Source organism: Chaetomium strumarium (assembly GCF_033439665.1).
Source record: "Chaetomium strumarium strain CBS 333.67 chromosome Unknown B0T15scaffold_5, whole genome shotgun sequence".
Classification (NCBI taxonomy): domain Eukaryota; kingdom Fungi; phylum Ascomycota; class Sordariomycetes; order Sordariales; family Chaetomiaceae; genus Chaetomium; species Chaetomium strumarium.
Genome location: NW_026944433.1, coordinates 183,359 through 199,665, shown reverse-complemented (window position 1 = coordinate 199,665; position 16,307 = coordinate 183,359). Strand labels below are relative to the sequence as shown.

General features: G+C 57.2%; 5 protein-coding genes across 5 annotated transcripts; 2 read left to right on the top strand and 3 right to left on the bottom strand.

Annotated features, from left to right (window-relative positions):
- Positions 1 to 1,688: 1,688 nt before the first annotated feature.
- On the top strand, positions 1,689 to 4,917 carry B0T15DRAFT_398744 (uncharacterized protein; the record flags this gene model as incomplete). The annotated part of the gene is made up of 2 exons (XM_062864966.1): positions 1,689 to 3,641; positions 3,724 to 4,917. 2 exons carry the CDS (start codon positions 1,689 to 1,691, stop codon positions 4,915 to 4,917), a joined length of 3,147 nt encoding a protein of 1,048 aa, XP_062719714.1.
- A 737-nt stretch (positions 4,918 to 5,654) lies between these two features.
- On the bottom strand, positions 5,655 to 7,336 carry B0T15DRAFT_224315 (P-loop containing nucleoside triphosphate hydrolase protein). Its single transcript, XM_062862851.1, has 2 exons — positions 6,998 to 7,336; positions 5,655 to 6,898 (listed from the first exon to the last, which is right to left on the bottom strand). The coding sequence occupies exons 1-2, from the start codon at positions 7,230 to 7,232 to the stop codon at positions 5,964 to 5,966; spliced, it is 1,170 nt and encodes a 389-aa protein (XP_062719713.1). The 5' UTR covers positions 7,233 to 7,336; the 3' UTR covers positions 5,655 to 5,963.
- A 762-nt stretch (positions 7,337 to 8,098) lies between these two features.
- On the bottom strand, positions 8,099 to 9,092 carry B0T15DRAFT_535032 (uncharacterized protein). The gene has a single exon (XM_062869475.1). The coding sequence runs from the start codon at positions 8,796 to 8,798 to the stop codon at positions 8,559 to 8,561; it is 240 nt and encodes a 79-aa protein (XP_062719712.1). The 5' UTR covers positions 8,799 to 9,092; the 3' UTR covers positions 8,099 to 8,558.
- On the top strand, positions 9,060 to 12,423 carry B0T15DRAFT_224295 (Sodium/calcium exchanger protein-domain-containing protein). Its single transcript, XM_062862850.1, has one exon. The coding sequence runs from the start codon at positions 9,215 to 9,217 to the stop codon at positions 12,299 to 12,301; it is 3,087 nt and encodes a 1,028-aa protein (XP_062719711.1). The 5' UTR covers positions 9,060 to 9,214; the 3' UTR covers positions 12,302 to 12,423.
- Positions 12,424 to 13,704: 1,281 nt separating this feature from the next.
- On the bottom strand, positions 13,705 to 15,290 carry B0T15DRAFT_224282 (uncharacterized protein). Its single transcript, XM_062862849.1, has 4 exons — positions 14,736 to 15,290; positions 14,231 to 14,640; positions 13,931 to 14,109; positions 13,705 to 13,861 (listed from the first exon to the last, which is right to left on the bottom strand). The coding sequence occupies exons 1-4, from the start codon at positions 15,150 to 15,152 to the stop codon at positions 13,818 to 13,820; spliced, it is 1,050 nt and encodes a 349-aa protein (XP_062719710.1). The 5' UTR covers positions 15,153 to 15,290; the 3' UTR covers positions 13,705 to 13,817.
- Between the last annotated feature and the right edge of the window lie 1,017 nt (positions 15,291 to 16,307).

Genomic DNA, 16,307 nt, shown 5'->3' with positions numbered 1-16,307 from the left:
ACGGTCTTTGGCGGTCTAGAACGTCCGGAGCCCATTCCAAGACCAAGAACCAGAGACGGGACTGAGACCTGACCCTGCATCCCTTCGAACACGCCTACACGTGTACCTACCGGTACACGCGAAGTTGACAATCTAAAATTACAGTGACAAAGATGAGGACTATAGATATTGAAGAGTGTTTATTAATCAGGGGGTTTCGGGATACCCAAGCTCGAAAGTGTTCGCTCGTTCCGTCGGCTAGTTGTGTACCGTGTCGACCACATCGGTTGGGATGTGTAGCGACGTACATGTACAAGACATATGCCCACTGGGTCCCAGGCCCCTGGCTATGACGACACTTGCTGACTGTTGACGCAGGGAGGTCCACTTGCTCGAAGATTCTTGACTCGCTCGCTTGCAGAGGAATGGGGAAATACGTCTTGAGCTGGTTCATTCAGGAATGCAGCTTAAAAACTGCACAGTAATGAGTAGCTCAGTGTGATAGCTTGGTATTTAGTACTCATATCAGCCAGATGCCTAGGTAATTCCAGGTTTGTCTTGTTCCAATATGGTACTTAGCGTTTCCGATATTCAAGAGCTGTTGTCAGAGACATTTCCCGCCAGTGAGGTCATAGTGGGCCGACAATCCTGGGTCTCTCAAATGTCGTGCCTCGTGCTGTTTCTGGGTTGCAGATCAGTCCTGTTTGGGGACCCTGGAACCCTTGAAGAACCCGCTCCCCCTTCCTCTTCCCACTCATCCCCCGCCTGCCCAATCGGCCACCGTTTGTCATTGCCTCGCGCAGGTCCTTGCCGGCTTGCAGCGGATCCGAACCCCTCGCCGGATCACACACTCAACCCCTCCTCTGTTCCTTTTCTTCGGAGCGGTCCCTCGTCAGGAAATCTCCTCGCAAGCCTGGAGGATTCGTCGACCAGTACGGATTACATACAGTTTGCGGCCCGCAATAGCGGGTTGAGCAGCAAATACACTGTACGCCTGGAAAATCTAACAAGGAGGCCGAGCGAGTTTGGCGTGCCCCCGTGCCTCTGCCGTGCAAAGCAGCTGTGCGGTGAGACTCGGACAACAACATCACCGACAAGGGTCCTCGACCCTGCTCCACACGAGACCAGGCCCAGGTTGCCACGAGATCCCACAAGAAAGCAAACCGTGACGCTTGCATCTGTTCCCGGGTTCCTAATAACCACGAGTCTCGAACCGACACGAAGTGAACTATCAGGCAGCGTTGTGTGTGCACGGGACTTGTTAACTGGGTTCCGAGTAACTATACGGCTTGAAGGTTACGTAGGTAAACATAACCTCGCCTCCGTCATTCTTCAGGTTTCCTTGCCACCACCGAACTCCGGGGCTGCACAACTGGAGTTGACACTGCCCTTGCGAAAATCAACACGCCTAGCCCTGCAGTTCATATTATCCGTCTACTCAACAAGATCCTCAGCATTTTGCCCAACATGGCGGGACGATAAGGACTCACGACTAACGTCACCACGAATGCTCGAAATAGCGACGGCGGCATCCCCACAACAACATCTACTTGATCAGCTTTGCGATGCTTGCACTCTAGAGCCTCCTTTTGTCTCCACCCTGTCGTGTCGCCGTTGACTTCAGCACCGCGTGATTGGAGAACCTGAACGCGGCTTGCTTGCATCTGTCGCCAAAGACATTTCCTACTTCCTACTTTGCAGTCATAACAATGCCTCCGGAACCGAGGATGACCGACCGGCCCTCTTATTACACCATGAAGACTTCAGGGCCAGTCCCAGCAGGAGTCAGCCCTCAGGGGCTTGCTCACCCTCACTCACGCACGACTTCGCAGTCATACGTGACCAGCAAGCCAACATCGACTTCGCCCTTGGCTTCACCTAAACCGCCGCACGGGGCCAGTAATCAGCCGCACCGTCCACCCAAGCTCTCTCCGCCGACCTCCCGCGGCAGCCCCCAAAATGACCGGGCGCCGAGCCCAAACTACTTTGGGCTCGCCGTCGACCCAGCCACCGCGGACCCGCGAGACTCAGCCCGGGTACCGCGTGAGAACTGGAGTTCGCCATCTTCATCCGTCAAATCGTTTGCTGCCGCAATACCGAAGCAACTACCACTGGACGCGAACCCCGAGTTCGAGGCATTCAAGAAGCAAGTGGACGCGAACCGGGCGAAGGTGGGCTTCACGCTGTCCAACTCCAACTTCAACATCATCTCCGGAAGTGTTCACACCCCGTCCGCGTCGACCCCATCTGCTCTGCAACGGCCGCGTCCTCCGAAATGGCCCGTCCAGGGGAGTGATGGCTCTGATTTCCCGTTTGCCCAGGAGCCGAGGCTTGCCGCTGCGTCGCTCGGCCTCAGGGACGCCCCTGTCGGCAAGGCAGATCGGGACGCTGACAGCCTGCACGGAGACTCGGCCTACGTGTCGGGGGACTCCGGGCGCAGCTCGTCGGTATCTCTGGACCCTACATCCCGTCTGGTCTCTCCACCCCAGCCGCAGCCGCCCTTCCCAGTTCCGGTTCCAGAAGGATACGGCATACCTCCGGCGGTCTCCGGAATAGTTGGGCGACCGTCCCCCCAGCTGCTAGCTCGCAGCAGGAACGGCTCACTCTCTCCTGTCTCACCCCAACAGTCCGGGGCCGCCGCTGTCTCGCAGGCGCCAGGTGCGGGCGGGCCTATGATGTTATCCCCAGCAGAACTGAAAGAGTTGTTGGAAAGGGATGAGAAGGATCAAAGTACGAAGCTCTTGCTGCTAGACCTCAGAGTTTCGCCACAATTTGCGCAAGCGAGAGTACGCGGCGCTCTGAACCTCTGCATCCCAACCACGCTTCTGAAGCGAGCGACTTTCAACCTACAGAAACTACAACAGACGTTCCAGGCGGACCGAGACCAGGACAAGTTCTCCAGGTGGCGCGAAGCCACCCACCTCGTCGTCTATGATGCCTCGTCCGCCGACCAACGAGACGCCGTCTCGGCCTTGAACATGATCAAGAAATTCACGAACGAGGGTTATTCGGGTCCTGCACGCATATTGCGTGGAGGATTCAACGCCTTCGCAACCGCATATCCCAGTCTCATCGATATCTCACCGCTCTCCGCTAGCGGGCCATCGCCCGGCTTGTCTCTCGGGGGTAACTCCGTGTCCAAAGGTCTCCAGGCGAATCTCCCACCGGTATTTGGGGGTGTCCTTCTGCCCAACGCCGACGCCAATCCAAGTCCGTTCTTCAACAACATCCGGCAAAATCAGGATCTGGTCGATGGTGTGGGACAAATGGAGATCGGGGTGCCTCCCGGCCTCGTCCAGCACAGCCTCCCGCGTTGGCTCCGGGAGGCATCCGAAGCTAGTGACCGCGGCAAGAAGGTTTCGGAGAAATTTCTGCGCATCGAGCTCACGGAGCAGACCCGGATGCGGGAGGCCTACTCGGTCGTCAAGTCGGTGGTTTCCGGAAGGGCGGCTGAGGAGGAAGCCACCAAAGTGCAGCTGTCTGGTATAGAAAAGGGAGGGAAGAACAGGTACAAGGACATTCTACCGTTCGAACACGCCAGAGTGAGGCTCCTGGGCCGCCCAGAAGGCGCCTGCGACTACGTCAATGCCAGCCATCTGCAAGCCAACCGTACGTACAAACGCTATATTGCCAGCCAAGGGCCATTGCCGGCTACCTTCGAGGTGAGAACCCCCCCCAAAAACGGCACTAACACCCAGTGTCCTCTTTCTCTCTCGCAGAACATGAGCTGACTGGTTGCCGCAGGACTTCTGGTCAGTAGTCTGGGACAACGATGTGAGGGTCATCGTGATGTTGACGGCCGAGTCCGAAGGCGGACAGTTGAAATGCCACCCGTACTGGAAAGCCATGGACTACGGCGCCATCAAGCTGCGCGTGCTATCCGAAAAGAAGATCTCGCTGGACCTCGACAAGCGCCGAGACCCGACGAACACGACAGCAGCCGAAGACTCGACGACCTCGGCCCACACATCGACCGCGGCTTCGGATGCGGCCTTGCCGCCCGAGGTGGCCCGGAAACGCGCCCACACGACAACCACGCTGGAGTCTGGCACAGCGCAGTCGTCGAACCCCTTTGACCACCTCGCCTCGCAAGCCGCCCCGCCCGCTGAGACTCCCTTCGTCATCATCAGGAAATTCGCGCTAAGCCATGCGGCACACCCTTTCACTCCAATACGCGAGATCACGCAGCTCCACTACCCGTCATGGCCCGATTTCGGTGCTCCGGCGCAACCCAGCCACCTCCTCGCGCTCGTCGAGCTGGCCAACGCCATGCAGCATGCGTCGCTCCCGCTCTCGACATCTGTGTCGCGAAAGAACAGTATAGGCACTAGTGATGGCGCGGCCACCAGCGATGGGACCGCTCATACCAACCCCGCCGGACTGACAAGGGCGGAGAGCGACACGAGTAGCCTGCCCGTGAGCTGGTACGATGAGCCCGAGTCGAGCGAGAATTCCCGGCCGATGCTGGTGCACTGCTCGGCCGGGTGCGGCCGCACAGGCGCCTTCTGTACCGTCGACAGCGTCATCGACATGCTCAAGCGCCAGAGACTACACATGATACACCAACATTCTGGCGGGAGTGGCGCTGCTGCTGCTTCCCGCCGTCCGGGAACTGCTGGACCGTCAAGGGAGTGCGATGGTGAGGGGGACACCATCATGGAGGAGATCGGGGCGTCAAGAACGGCGAACGGACCGGCACGAAATAAGCCGGACATCGACACAACTTGGCTGGAGGACGATAGCATAGACCTGATTGCGCACACCGTAGAAGATTTCCGCGGCCAGAGACTGAGCATGGTGCAGAGCCTGCGCCAGTTTGTGCTCTGCTACGAGACGGTGCTCGAATGGATCCGGCGGCTCCAGGACTCTTCTGGTGCTGGTGTGGTCCATCCCAGGGGCGGAAGAGGCAGACGTGCGACATTAAACTTCTCTTATTAGTCTTTTTTTCGCACAAATGAGGGCTCTTTCATCGTTTTTTTTTTTCTTTTTTTTTTTTTTTTTTTATTTATTTATTTATATGCATGGTCCAGCACAGGGGTGGGTTGCTGTCATGGAAAGGGGCATTGGGGCGAGGCGCGGCTGCCGCTTTTCTGGGTACTACCTGGTATTACTATTGTACAGTTGGACAAACTGGGGGGTAAACGGTCGCAAATACATACATGGGGAACGGTTTGCTGCATCAATGACCATTATTTTAAATAAGAGTAAGAGAGAGAGAAAGAGAGAGAGAGAGAGAGAGAGAAGGGGGGGGGGGGGGGGGGGGGGGGATGGACTAGGAACTTGATGGCTTGGGACTCTGCAATGCTTCTGTGCGTGGTGTGTGTTTTTTGCAAAAGTCAAGTCTCGTCTGTCGGTCTGTCTGTCCATGGTTTGAACCCTCGGTCCCTATGGTATTGGATATAGCTCCATAAAGAAGAGTACATGTACTATACAATGGCTAAGGAGTCAGGTACATACAAACCTTAGAACTATCACATGTTGTCCAACAGTCCAACAGTCGATCCACGTTAGAGAGAGCATGCCATGGACGGAAGACGCGCAGTATCACCATGTCGATGGCCAGAGCGACCCTTCTTCTTTCACTTCACCAGGTAAGGCATGTTGTCGGGGTCATGTCCCCCATCGTCTGCTGTTACCTCCCTGATCTGATCTGCTCCCCTCCGCCCGGTATTGTATTGTATTGTACAACTGCTAGATATATGCGGTCTTGGCCACAATTTAATCTGCAGGTTGGTGGTGACTAGGTATCACTTCTTCGACCTTTTAGTGAAATGGTCCAGCCTTCTGCCAAGTGACTTTCGATCGATCTGCTACTATATGTTTTTTTTTCTTTTTCTTTTTGGATCGACTATGAAAAGCCCTCGTTGGCGACGGGAATGCAATCGCGCAGTCTTGTGTTTTGGTCACCAATGAACCACTACCACCAACACTACCAACCACCAACCACCACAACCCCCCCTCGGCCCGTTTTGGATGGGTACTGATCAACGCCAGAGCTTGGCTAGCGACACCTCCTTGTCGTCGTGCTTGTTCAGGATCTTGGCGGTGGCCAGCTCAAAGTCCTCCTGCGTGACGTGCACGCGCCGCTCGCGCAGGGCGTACATGCCGGCCTCGGTGCACACGCCCTTGAGCTCGGCGCCGGAGCAGCCGTTCATCTTCTCGGCGATCTTGGTCAGGTTGATGCCGCGCGTCAGGTTCATCTTGCGGCTGTGGATGCGCAGGATGTCGGCGCGGGCCTCGACGCTCGGTGGCGGGAACTCGATCTTGCGGTCGATGCGGCCCGGCCGCAGCAGAGCGGGGTCCAGGATGTCCAGCCGGTTCGTCGCCATGATCACCTTGATGTTCTTGGTCGGCTCGAAGCCGTCGAGCTGGTTCAGGAGCTCCAGCATGGTGCGCTGCACCTCCGAGTCGCCGCCCGAGGACCCTTCGACCCGTGACGAGCCGATCGAGTCGATTTCGTCCATGAAGATGATGCTTGGCGCATGCTCGCGTGCCATGACGAACAGCTCGCGCACCATGCGGCTGCCCTCGCCGATGTACTTCTGCACCAGCTCCGAGCCCGACACGCGGATGAACTTGCAGTCGGTATGGTGCGCCACCGCTCGGGCTAGCAGTGTCTTGCCGGTGCCGGGCGGCCCGTAGAGAAGCACACCCTTGGGCTGCGCAATGCCGAGCGACTCGAACAGTTCTGGGTGCTTGAGGCCGAGTTCGATGACCTCCTTGATCTCCTTGATCTGTTGATCCAAGCCGCCGATCATGTCGTAGGTGCTGTCGGGCACCTTCTCGACCATCATGAGCGAGACCAGCGGGTCCACTGATGAGGGGAGGATCTTCTCGAGCTTGTAGGAGTCGGATAACAGCGTTACGCGCTTGCCGACTGTGAGTTTGCTGACATCAACCGAGTCGGCGACATCCACCACTGCAGGGGGGCGAGCACATCATCAGCATCCGGGGACAATTCGGCAATTATCGATCCTGCGGGCAGCAGGCAGGCTAATAATGAAAACCCAAAACTTACCGTATTTCCCTTCAGGATGTACTTTGACGAGGACCTTCTTCGTACCCATCACTTTGACCACTTCGCCGACGTACGACCCCGGCTGTTGCAGCAGGCCCAGCTCTTCTCTGAGCAGGCGTACCCGCGAGTTGTAGTCATTGCGCTGGGCTTCCAGACGGCGCAGCACAGCTTGACCCTTTAGGATCTCGAGCTGCATCGCCTCGATCTTGTTGTGGTAGTAGTTGTCGAGCGCCATGGTGACGGCGTCGCTGGGGAGCGCGTGGACGGCGACTGGCACTTCTTTCTCGGGGCGAGATATGAACCGGGGAGCGGCGAGCGTACGGAGTCGGGTTTATTAGCCGTGTTCCGTGGAATTCGTGGTCGCTGTGCGAGCCGGCAACTAAAATGAAGTGTGGTGTCGGCGTTTGCCGTCCGATACTGAATTTGGATGCTGTGACGGCGGGATGCGAGACGGAAGTCAACAAGGCAGCTCAGGTCCACGCAATTGCCCGCCAACGCCCTCGATTGCCAAGACCAGCCAGTGGCTGCTCAGTGCTCGCGGCTTCCATTCACGTGACTGCCGTTATCTCAGCCCGATGATAGTGATAAGAGGTGGCCTGTGTGCTCAAAGCCCAAATCATCTGGAGGTGTGATGTCACTGCCAACGAACCCGGTAGCTTTCATTCAACGTAGCTTGAGGGCAGAGCTCTGAGCATATCTTTCTCGATAAACAACAACAACAACCTCGGGGATTGAACGCATGGCAGGCGACTGTATGGAACAACAAAAGTGCGAATAGCTCCATGTATTGATATATCGACAAATGGATGGGGTTCAACGAGCAAGGCAGCCTCTCGGCTTACGGGCACGACAAGTCAGCTGTCATGAGGCAGTACGACAGAACATGCGACCCCGGCCTGTCCACCTGCAACTTGAGAAGTGGAAGGATCAGGTTGATGATATCTGCTCTGCAGGTTTCTCTCAGCACGTGTGCACTCACTGTCACGAAATATGCAATGATATGTAACTGTTGGTACTTGTGATCCCGTCCAGGTGCGGCACATGCCGGCATTTCTTGTTTCGACGGCCAACTGCGGCCAGTCCAAGCCAAGCATTGCTGCATTTGGACCCGCCATTGTCACATCCTGTCTCGCCCAGCGTGGGGAGCGCTGGATGTTTCACTAGCTCCACTGTCGACCAGCTCCTCCAGCCGTCCAACACCGACTGCATCGACATCGACGCCCAAGTCCCGGTTCCTGGGGCAGTTTATGTTGCGCGTCACGGACGTTGTTGCACGTAATTTCCATTATGGTTACGGATGATTGCCTTTAGAAGATAGGGAGACGCTTTGCACATCGCCTTTTGCAATCCTTCCTCCTTCATCGGTCGCATCTTCGTGCTCCGTATACGTACTTCGAAGCTGGAGTACAAGTGCTATCGGAGAGGTGGAGTCGAAGAGTTATATTAGGCTGCACTGCTGCAGATGATCGCTGCGGTGAGGTGCTGACACCGTTTGGATAGCGGCACCTAACTTACCCTGCCCTGCTTCTCCCGTCGCTTCCCGAATCCATCCTGGAATCCATTACGGCGCAACTTCCCTCTGCGACTCGGACTCAAAAGAGCAAGGTCGGTCATGAGCCGACTCTGCGCACTTATTTCCCGCTGCGCAACTACCATGCCTAGGCCAGCTCGCTGCATCCGCTTCAAGACAGCGACCGCCAGTCCTGAAACTCTGTGTTGATGACCCAGACAAGCTGCAAACTGAAGTTGAGGTATCCGCACACCAGAGCAGTGCTCTCAACAACAATACTCGCCTGGCCATCCGGCTTCAACTACTACCCTCCCGTCCCGTCCCATGGATCCCTCCGCGCGGCCAGACGGGGACTCGCCCGCTGATCCCTCACCAACCGAGACGCGACGACCTTCGCAGTCCGCCGCCGTCGCTCGGGACGATGCTCGTACCCGGGAAAGCTTCCAATCAACGGACACTGTGCGCAGGCGGCCGGAAGGTGTGTTCTCGCGACTTAGCCGCGTGTTGTTGTTTTGGGAGTTTTCTGCAAGGTGGCGGCTAACCTCCTCGTCTCTTATCCGTCAGGATCTATACGCAGTCCGATTCCCGCAAGTTCTGGAGGCGAGTCCACCGGTCCCGAACTACTCGTGCCGCGAGCCAACCAAGGGCCTTCGCGCTCACCCGGGCTGAGCTCCGAGCGCGGCCCAGCGCGCCCTCGAAAACCGCCCATGACGCGTCGCGCATCTTCCAGTGCGCAAGGCCGGAGTTACCGGGGCGAGGTTTTCTCCGTCGACGATGGCATCGCCGAGGTCGAAGCCGACGCCGCAGAGAGGCAGCAGAACTACGGGTCAACACTCCGGAGACGACCACCCGCGCTTTCGAGGATCCATTCGTCACACGACAACGATGGTACGGCCGAAGGACCTGACGACCCGGTCGACCAGATCGACAGCGACCCGACCGACGGGACTGGCGAGAACACAACGGGGGATGACCTTGCCGAGGACTCGCCGCCGGTGGACGAGGACGGTGAGGTCAGCGAAGCTGAGAGTTTCACGCTGAAGGACCGCCAGCAGGCCATCAATCAGACGCACCCGTTTGGCATCAGGCTGTGGAAGCCAGCGCTGTACAGGAAGAGCCGATCGGTGCAGAAGAACGCCGAGGGCGATATCCACTCGTCGCCCGGGGGCCATGTCAGCAACTGGTTGCTATTCTTCAACCTCTTGTGGACGTTTGCCTTTGGCTGGTGGATGGCTCTCATCGCGTTCGTGGGTGCCGTCATCTGCTTTCTCTTTGCTGCCGCGCCCGGAGGGCGTGAGTATGGCCGCGTCCTATGGGGTCTGTCGGGCTACCTCTTCTATCCCTTTGGTGGCAAGTTTGTCCGGCTGGAGCAGCAGGAAGCCTACCTGGACGAGGACGAGGGTGAGGGTCGCAGCATCAGCGAGTACGAGCAGTGGCAGAGCGGAGACCTGGAGTATGGGCGTCTGTTCTTTGGGCCCGAGGGAAGCCGATCCATTGTCGGGCGGTCTCGGCGCAGTATCGACTCGGAACCGGACGAGACTGAGAGCCTGCTCGGCAGAGGACGCGGGCGGGCGCTCGATGACCACTTCCGCCGGAACAAGCGGAGATTGTTTGGACGCGGAGAATGGAATGTTGGCCGCGCCATCTTCTTCGCCTTCTTCTATTTCCTGATCACACCCTCCCTGTTTATCGTGTCCGGCATCTGCTGGCTGCTGGTGTTCTCGATCCCCATGGGCAAGGTTACGATGCTCCTGTTCTCTCACCTCCGACGACACCCCCTGGCTCTGTGGTTCGAGTCCGACACTGTCTCTGCTCGTGCGCCGACGGCGCCGCATTCTTCCATCTTAGTCTGCACCTATCGGGCTGTTGGCATCAAGTACTGGAAGTACACCATCGACGGAACCAACATCTTCCTCATCAACCTCATGGCCGTCGTGGTCTTTGTCATCTTTGACTGGCTCGTCCTGGACGGGGTTCTACATCTCGAGAACTTCCTCACCTCGCCCGCCTTCCTCTTCGTCTCGGGACTCTTGTCTATCATACCGCTTGCCTACTTCATCGGCCAGGCCGTGGCGTCCATCTCAGCCCAGTCATCCATGGGACTCGGCGCGGCCATCAATGCCTTCTTCTCCACCGTTGTCGAGGTCTTCCTGTACTGCGTCGCGCTGCAGCAGGGCAAGGGTCAGCTCGTCGAAGGCAGCATCGTTGGCAGTATTTTTGCCGGTATCCTCTTCCTCCCCGGCTTATCGATGTGTTTCGGAGCCATCAAGCGCAAGACACAGCGCTTCAACGCCAAGTCAGCTGGTGTGACCTCCACCATGCTGCTCTTCGCTGTCATTGGGGCTTTCGGCCCAACGCTCTTCTACCAGATCTACGGTACTCACGAGCTAACGTGCCAGGACTGCACCAACTTTGACCAGCCCAATGTCGGCGGAGGGGCTCTCCGGGATTGCCGACGCTGCTATTTCTCGCAGACGCCTGCTCTCAACGACCGCTTCTACCTCCAGGCGGTTCGCCCGTACTGCTATATGGCCGCCAGCATGCTGTTTCTGTCGTATATCATCGGCCTCTGGTTCACCTTGCGCACTCATGCCGCCGTCATCTGGAATATCGAGATTGAGGAGAAGAAGCATGAAGACCACATCACCCCCCACAACACGCCTCGCCCCCCGGGCAATCCGTCCGTCGGCGACACTACCGGCGCCGATATCCGGGATTCGCACCTCTACAAGCGCATCCTAGGTCAGTCTCTCAGGCAGGTCGGCCAGTTACCCCGGTCGGACGAGCCATCGCGGCAGAGCACACCGCTTATTGGGAGTGGAGGAGTGAACGGCACGCCACACGTAGTGCCGCCCAAGCCCCCAAGCTACGGCAGCACCGAGACCTCGCGCAGCGGCCCAACCATCAGCATACCCGGGCTATCGGAAGCGGAGAACAGCAATCTTGTCCAGCAGGTTGCCGAGATCGCGGCGACGGCTGCCACTGTGGCCGCACGAAACGTCCAGGGCTCCAGACGCGGCCCGCCCGGTTCCATCTCGACGGTGGCCGCGGCCCATACGTCAGCACCTGGCAGCCGCTCTGGGCCGATCCGTAGCGCTGCCCTGTTCCCGGAGCAGGAGGAGACGGCGGGGACAGCCGGAAGTACACAGGCTCACGGCGGCCACGATGCGCCCAACTGGAGCCGGCTCAAAAGCGCCATCATCCTGATGGGCGCGACGGTGCTGTACGCCGTCATCGCCGAGATCCTGGTCGACACGGTGGACGTGGTGCTCGAGAGCTTCGACATCGACGAGAAGTTCCTGGGCATCACGCTCTTCGCGCTGGTGCCCAACACGACCGAGTTCCTCAACGCCATCTCGTTCGCCATGAACGGCAACATCGCCCTCTCGATGGAGATCGGCTCCGCGTACGCGCTGCAGGTCTGCCTCCTGCAGATCCCCGCCCTCGTGCTCTTCTCGGCCGTCCGCACGCTCTCCCCCGCCATCCCACCGCAGGACGTCGCCCACTACACTTTCAGTCTGCTCTTCCCGCAGTGGGACATGGTCACCGTCATCCTGTGTGTGTTCTTGCTCAGCTACATGTACGGCGAGGGCAAGAGCAACTACTTCAAGGGCAGCATCCTGCTGCTCAGTTATCTTGTGGTGGTCATCGGCTACTACTTCAGCGGGTTCGGCACCAGTCTTGACAGCGACGCGCGCGGCGTCAGCCGGTTTGACACGCTGGCCAGCGACGGGCAGTGGATGAGTTATGGCTTTAAGACAGTCGGGAGGCGCGCGTCGGGGGTTGCGTTTTGAGTGGGTTTTGTGTGTGTTGTTCTTGACTCTCCTGGGGAATTGGGTGTATTTGGATGGCTTCCAAATTGTTGGTTAATGCAGTGGTTGAGAGGAAGTTACCTAGGGGCTTGACTTCGCTTGCAGGGCTCATTCCGCCCAGGCTATGCTGCACCCATCTGACTATCTATCTATCTAAGGAAGTGAGGGTTGGAAGTGGGTATACCTACCTAGATTGCAGGGCCAGGTTCTAGAGATAATTACTGCCTACCTAAGGTACTTATTCAGATGGGTATTTGGGCTTGGTTTGGTCGAATTGGCAATGCAGTGCTCTTTAACAACTAGCGCTGATTGTACCGCGGGTATGAGAATATGATGGTGCATGGTCGACTGCTGTTGTAGTATATATCTCAAGCGTATTAGGATGGTGCATCGTTGGCAGGAATGTACATGAGGACGATTCGTTGATTTATGCTGATGTTGACCTAATGTAGTACTTGGACTCAAAATACAACTGGCAATCTGAATGGAATGATGAGCCGAACCGGCGCTTGTTGATTCTCCCCTTTGTTTCTTGATGAAAGCACATGCAGTTAGTACTAGCAGTTTCAGACGGACCTATTGTGCATGGCTCTTGTTCATGCTTGGCCTCCGTATACTGACAGAGACAGTGAATCCGAGCGCCATGTATATAGAATGTCTCCCGGTCTCCCTGCACTGCTCGTTTTTCCTCATGTCAATACAGCACTAATAAAACCTCAAGTATCTCGGTCAAGCCGCCACTTCCACTCTGCTTAAACTTACTTGAGTGAGGGTATACCAGTAACTAACTAACTACTTAGTAGGTCTTGAGACATACGTTAATAACCTCTCTTTTCTACCAAGGCACGTCTGCCTCAACTATCGTTGCGTGTTGGGAGGCACCAGTTGGTATCTTCACGGACAGCATGTGGCACTCCTCCCGGTCTACCGTTGCTCCAGAGAGTATGTAAGAAGGGTGCCCTGTGTTACCTGTCACGGTTTCCATGGTCCCGGGGACGATCCTTCACACCCTTAAGGAGATACTAGAACTGTTGGTGATGCCTTTTCTTAGGATTACCGGGTGCAGTATTTCTACAATTGGGGGCTTGCCTGCCTGGTGGATAGTTCACTCTGCCGACGGCCTTTGGGAGCCCTAGGAGGTAAAGAGTCGAACTCGTCTAACCTTTGGACACAGATAGATAGTGACATGACAGCACATGCGAGGAGAGAAACCATGAACGAAGGACGACGCCAAGGATACCCTCTTCTTCACGATGGGAATGTGACGGACTAGCCGACTAGGTACATGGTTGGTTGGTGTATGAGATAGCGATGCTGCCCGAGGGAATGGAAATGATGTCTCAGGTAGAAAGATGAAACCGAGAAGAAACCTGAAGTTTTGACGGGGCAGCGTTGCTTGCCAGAGAGTAAACGGCGAAGCAGAAGTGGGTGGCGTGCCTGTCATCTCCGTTTTCCTTCGCCGACCCGGGGGATATAGTATTGTAATAAGAGCCCTGAATTAAGCACGCACGGCCATCTCGCCCATGGGCATGGCCTTGAGCCCTGTTCAGACGTGTTAGAAATCTCGTTCTGTCCGAGGTATAGGCAAGATGGATGTGGAGAAGAACTTACAGCCGTCGACGGGCTCAGGAGCTTGCTGCTTGATGGTGCAGGCGCTGTACTGATCCGGCGTCTGGACGGTGAGGCCAGCGCGGGGGCAGGCGACGTTGAGGTTGCACTGGTTGTCCATGGCCTTTTGCAGGCTGTCTCCCTCCCAGCCGAAGACGTAGTCGCCGTGGGCGGCCGAGCCACTGTTTCAAGGTTATTAGCCAACGAGAGAGGGGAAAAGAAAATACAGGAGGAAGGGGAAACGGAATAAACAAGGGGGGGGGGGGGGGGGAGGAAGAAAAATAAATGAAAGACAAAACATACCCAAGGTTCATGCTGTAGATGAAAGCCGGACCAGAGTCGGGCCACATGCTGCGGTCGGCGAACTGGCTGACGTCCCACATGAGCTCGTACATGACCTGGGGCACCTTGACCGGGTGGGTGGACGGGCAGTTGCCGCCGCCCGAGGCGCCGGTGCCGCTGTAGGTCATGTGCGACTTGTGGTCGGGCGAGTCGAGGTTCTTGCCGTCCCAGCAGGTCGGGAAGATGATGGTCTGGCGGATCATCTTGCACTTGGTGTCCTGCGGGATGCCCACCGTGTCGGAGCCGGTGCAGGGCGCCCCTCCCACGAAGTTGTCCTCGCTGGTCGACGTCCAGCAGCGGTGGCAGATGTTGCCCTTGGACACCTTGCTGTCGTCCGTGTTGGCCGCGTTGCCGGCCAGCATGCGGAAGCCCTGGGATTGGGGAAAAAAAAGGGGTTGTTAGTCAAGGAAAAAGAAAAAGAAAAAATAAAAAGCAAAGAAAAAGAATAAAAGTAAAATAAACTTACAGGCTTGAACGCCGTCACCTTGCCGCTGGGAATGTAGTACACGTCCAGCCCGCCCTTGTTGACGAGCTTGCCCTGCGGCCCGCCGTTGCCGGTCTGGGGCACGCGGTGGTAGGATCCGTTCTTATGCTTGAAGAACATGACGGCGGTCCAGTAGTTGGACTTGTCCTGGTGGAAGGTGCACGACGTGCAGGTCGACCGCTTGGCCAGGTCGAATTCGACCGGCGTCATGGTCAGGTTGAACGAGTTGCCGCCGACGATCTGGTGCAGGTGCGGCGTGTAGCGCATGCCCGGGTTGACCAGCGGGTCGACGCGGTCCACCACCAGCTGCGAGCACGCGAACCGCAGCATGTTGAACTGTGCCGTGGCGCCGTTGGCTAGCAGCGCGACCGCTGCCGCGAGCGAGGCCCACTGGTGCATCTTGACCTAGGTTTTGACTTTTGAAGTCCTCAACTGCGGTGTGATCTGTGGTATTGATGTCGTGGTTGATGTTCTGGCTTCCTTCCTGTTGTGTTTCCCTCCCGCTTTTTTATATATGTCTCTTGCGGACACTCTCGCCTCACAATGGAACGAGACCCGTTGTGGTTTTCGGAGGAGCAAGCAAAGAACGTATTGATTTCGTGAGTCAAGTCGACGGCGCTGAAGAAAACAAAAAAAAGGTAGTACGGCGAGAACCAGGAAAAAGGCAGGGTGGACGATGTCGCACCGGGCACTTATACGGCTCGCGGCCTGGGTTGCTTTCCTTTCCTCCTTTCCATCGGGCGCCATGCCCCCGTGGGGATCCCCTGGAGACCTGGCGATGACCCGGTCGTGGCAAGGCGCAGAGTGTTCAGGCGCGCCCGCAAACTGGGCAACTGCCGATGCTACGGAACAGGTTCGAGCGTGTTCTCTCATTTGGCTATAATATCGACGATTGGTGTTGAGCCGTCTGCCAACCGTTATGGGGTCCGGCCTCCTGCCGCATCTATCGACAATTGCCGGAGCTCCGGAAGTGACTGTGTTCGTTGCTACTTCGCCCCGGCGCGTGCGTATGGACCACTCCGGGTAAAACGCAGCCCCATCCAACCCCCCCAACCGCCAATATGTTAATTATTGCACCCGGGTCATGCCCCCTTCGTTGGTCGCCTCTGTTGCTTCCAGAAGTTTTGGTGAAGCACATGGCTGGTTACAATAAAAGACGCAGCGGTAAAGGCCCGACAAACTGACGTATCGTCTTGCATAGGTACTTGCATAGACAGCCGCCTAGCCAGCGATGGTTGTATTCTGGAACGTGGATATGACTCGTCAGATGTCTTTTCTGGGGAGTCTGGGGTCTGGGGTTGCCGAGCAGCGTCGCTTTGTGTGTGACGGTAGCCAGAACTGTGTGGCCGTGGCCCGTCACCATCTACGACGTCGAACCTTGTTCGCCCGTCGCCAGCCGCTTCGGGCCTTTCGAGTATATGGCCAATACCAATACGACATGGTAGTGGCCGGGGTGGAAAATGGCAACACAACTTGACACAAGCGGCATGGCGGCAGTCGGCCGAGAACCGAAGACCATCACCCCCAATGAGCTGTGAGCACTCACGGCCCCTG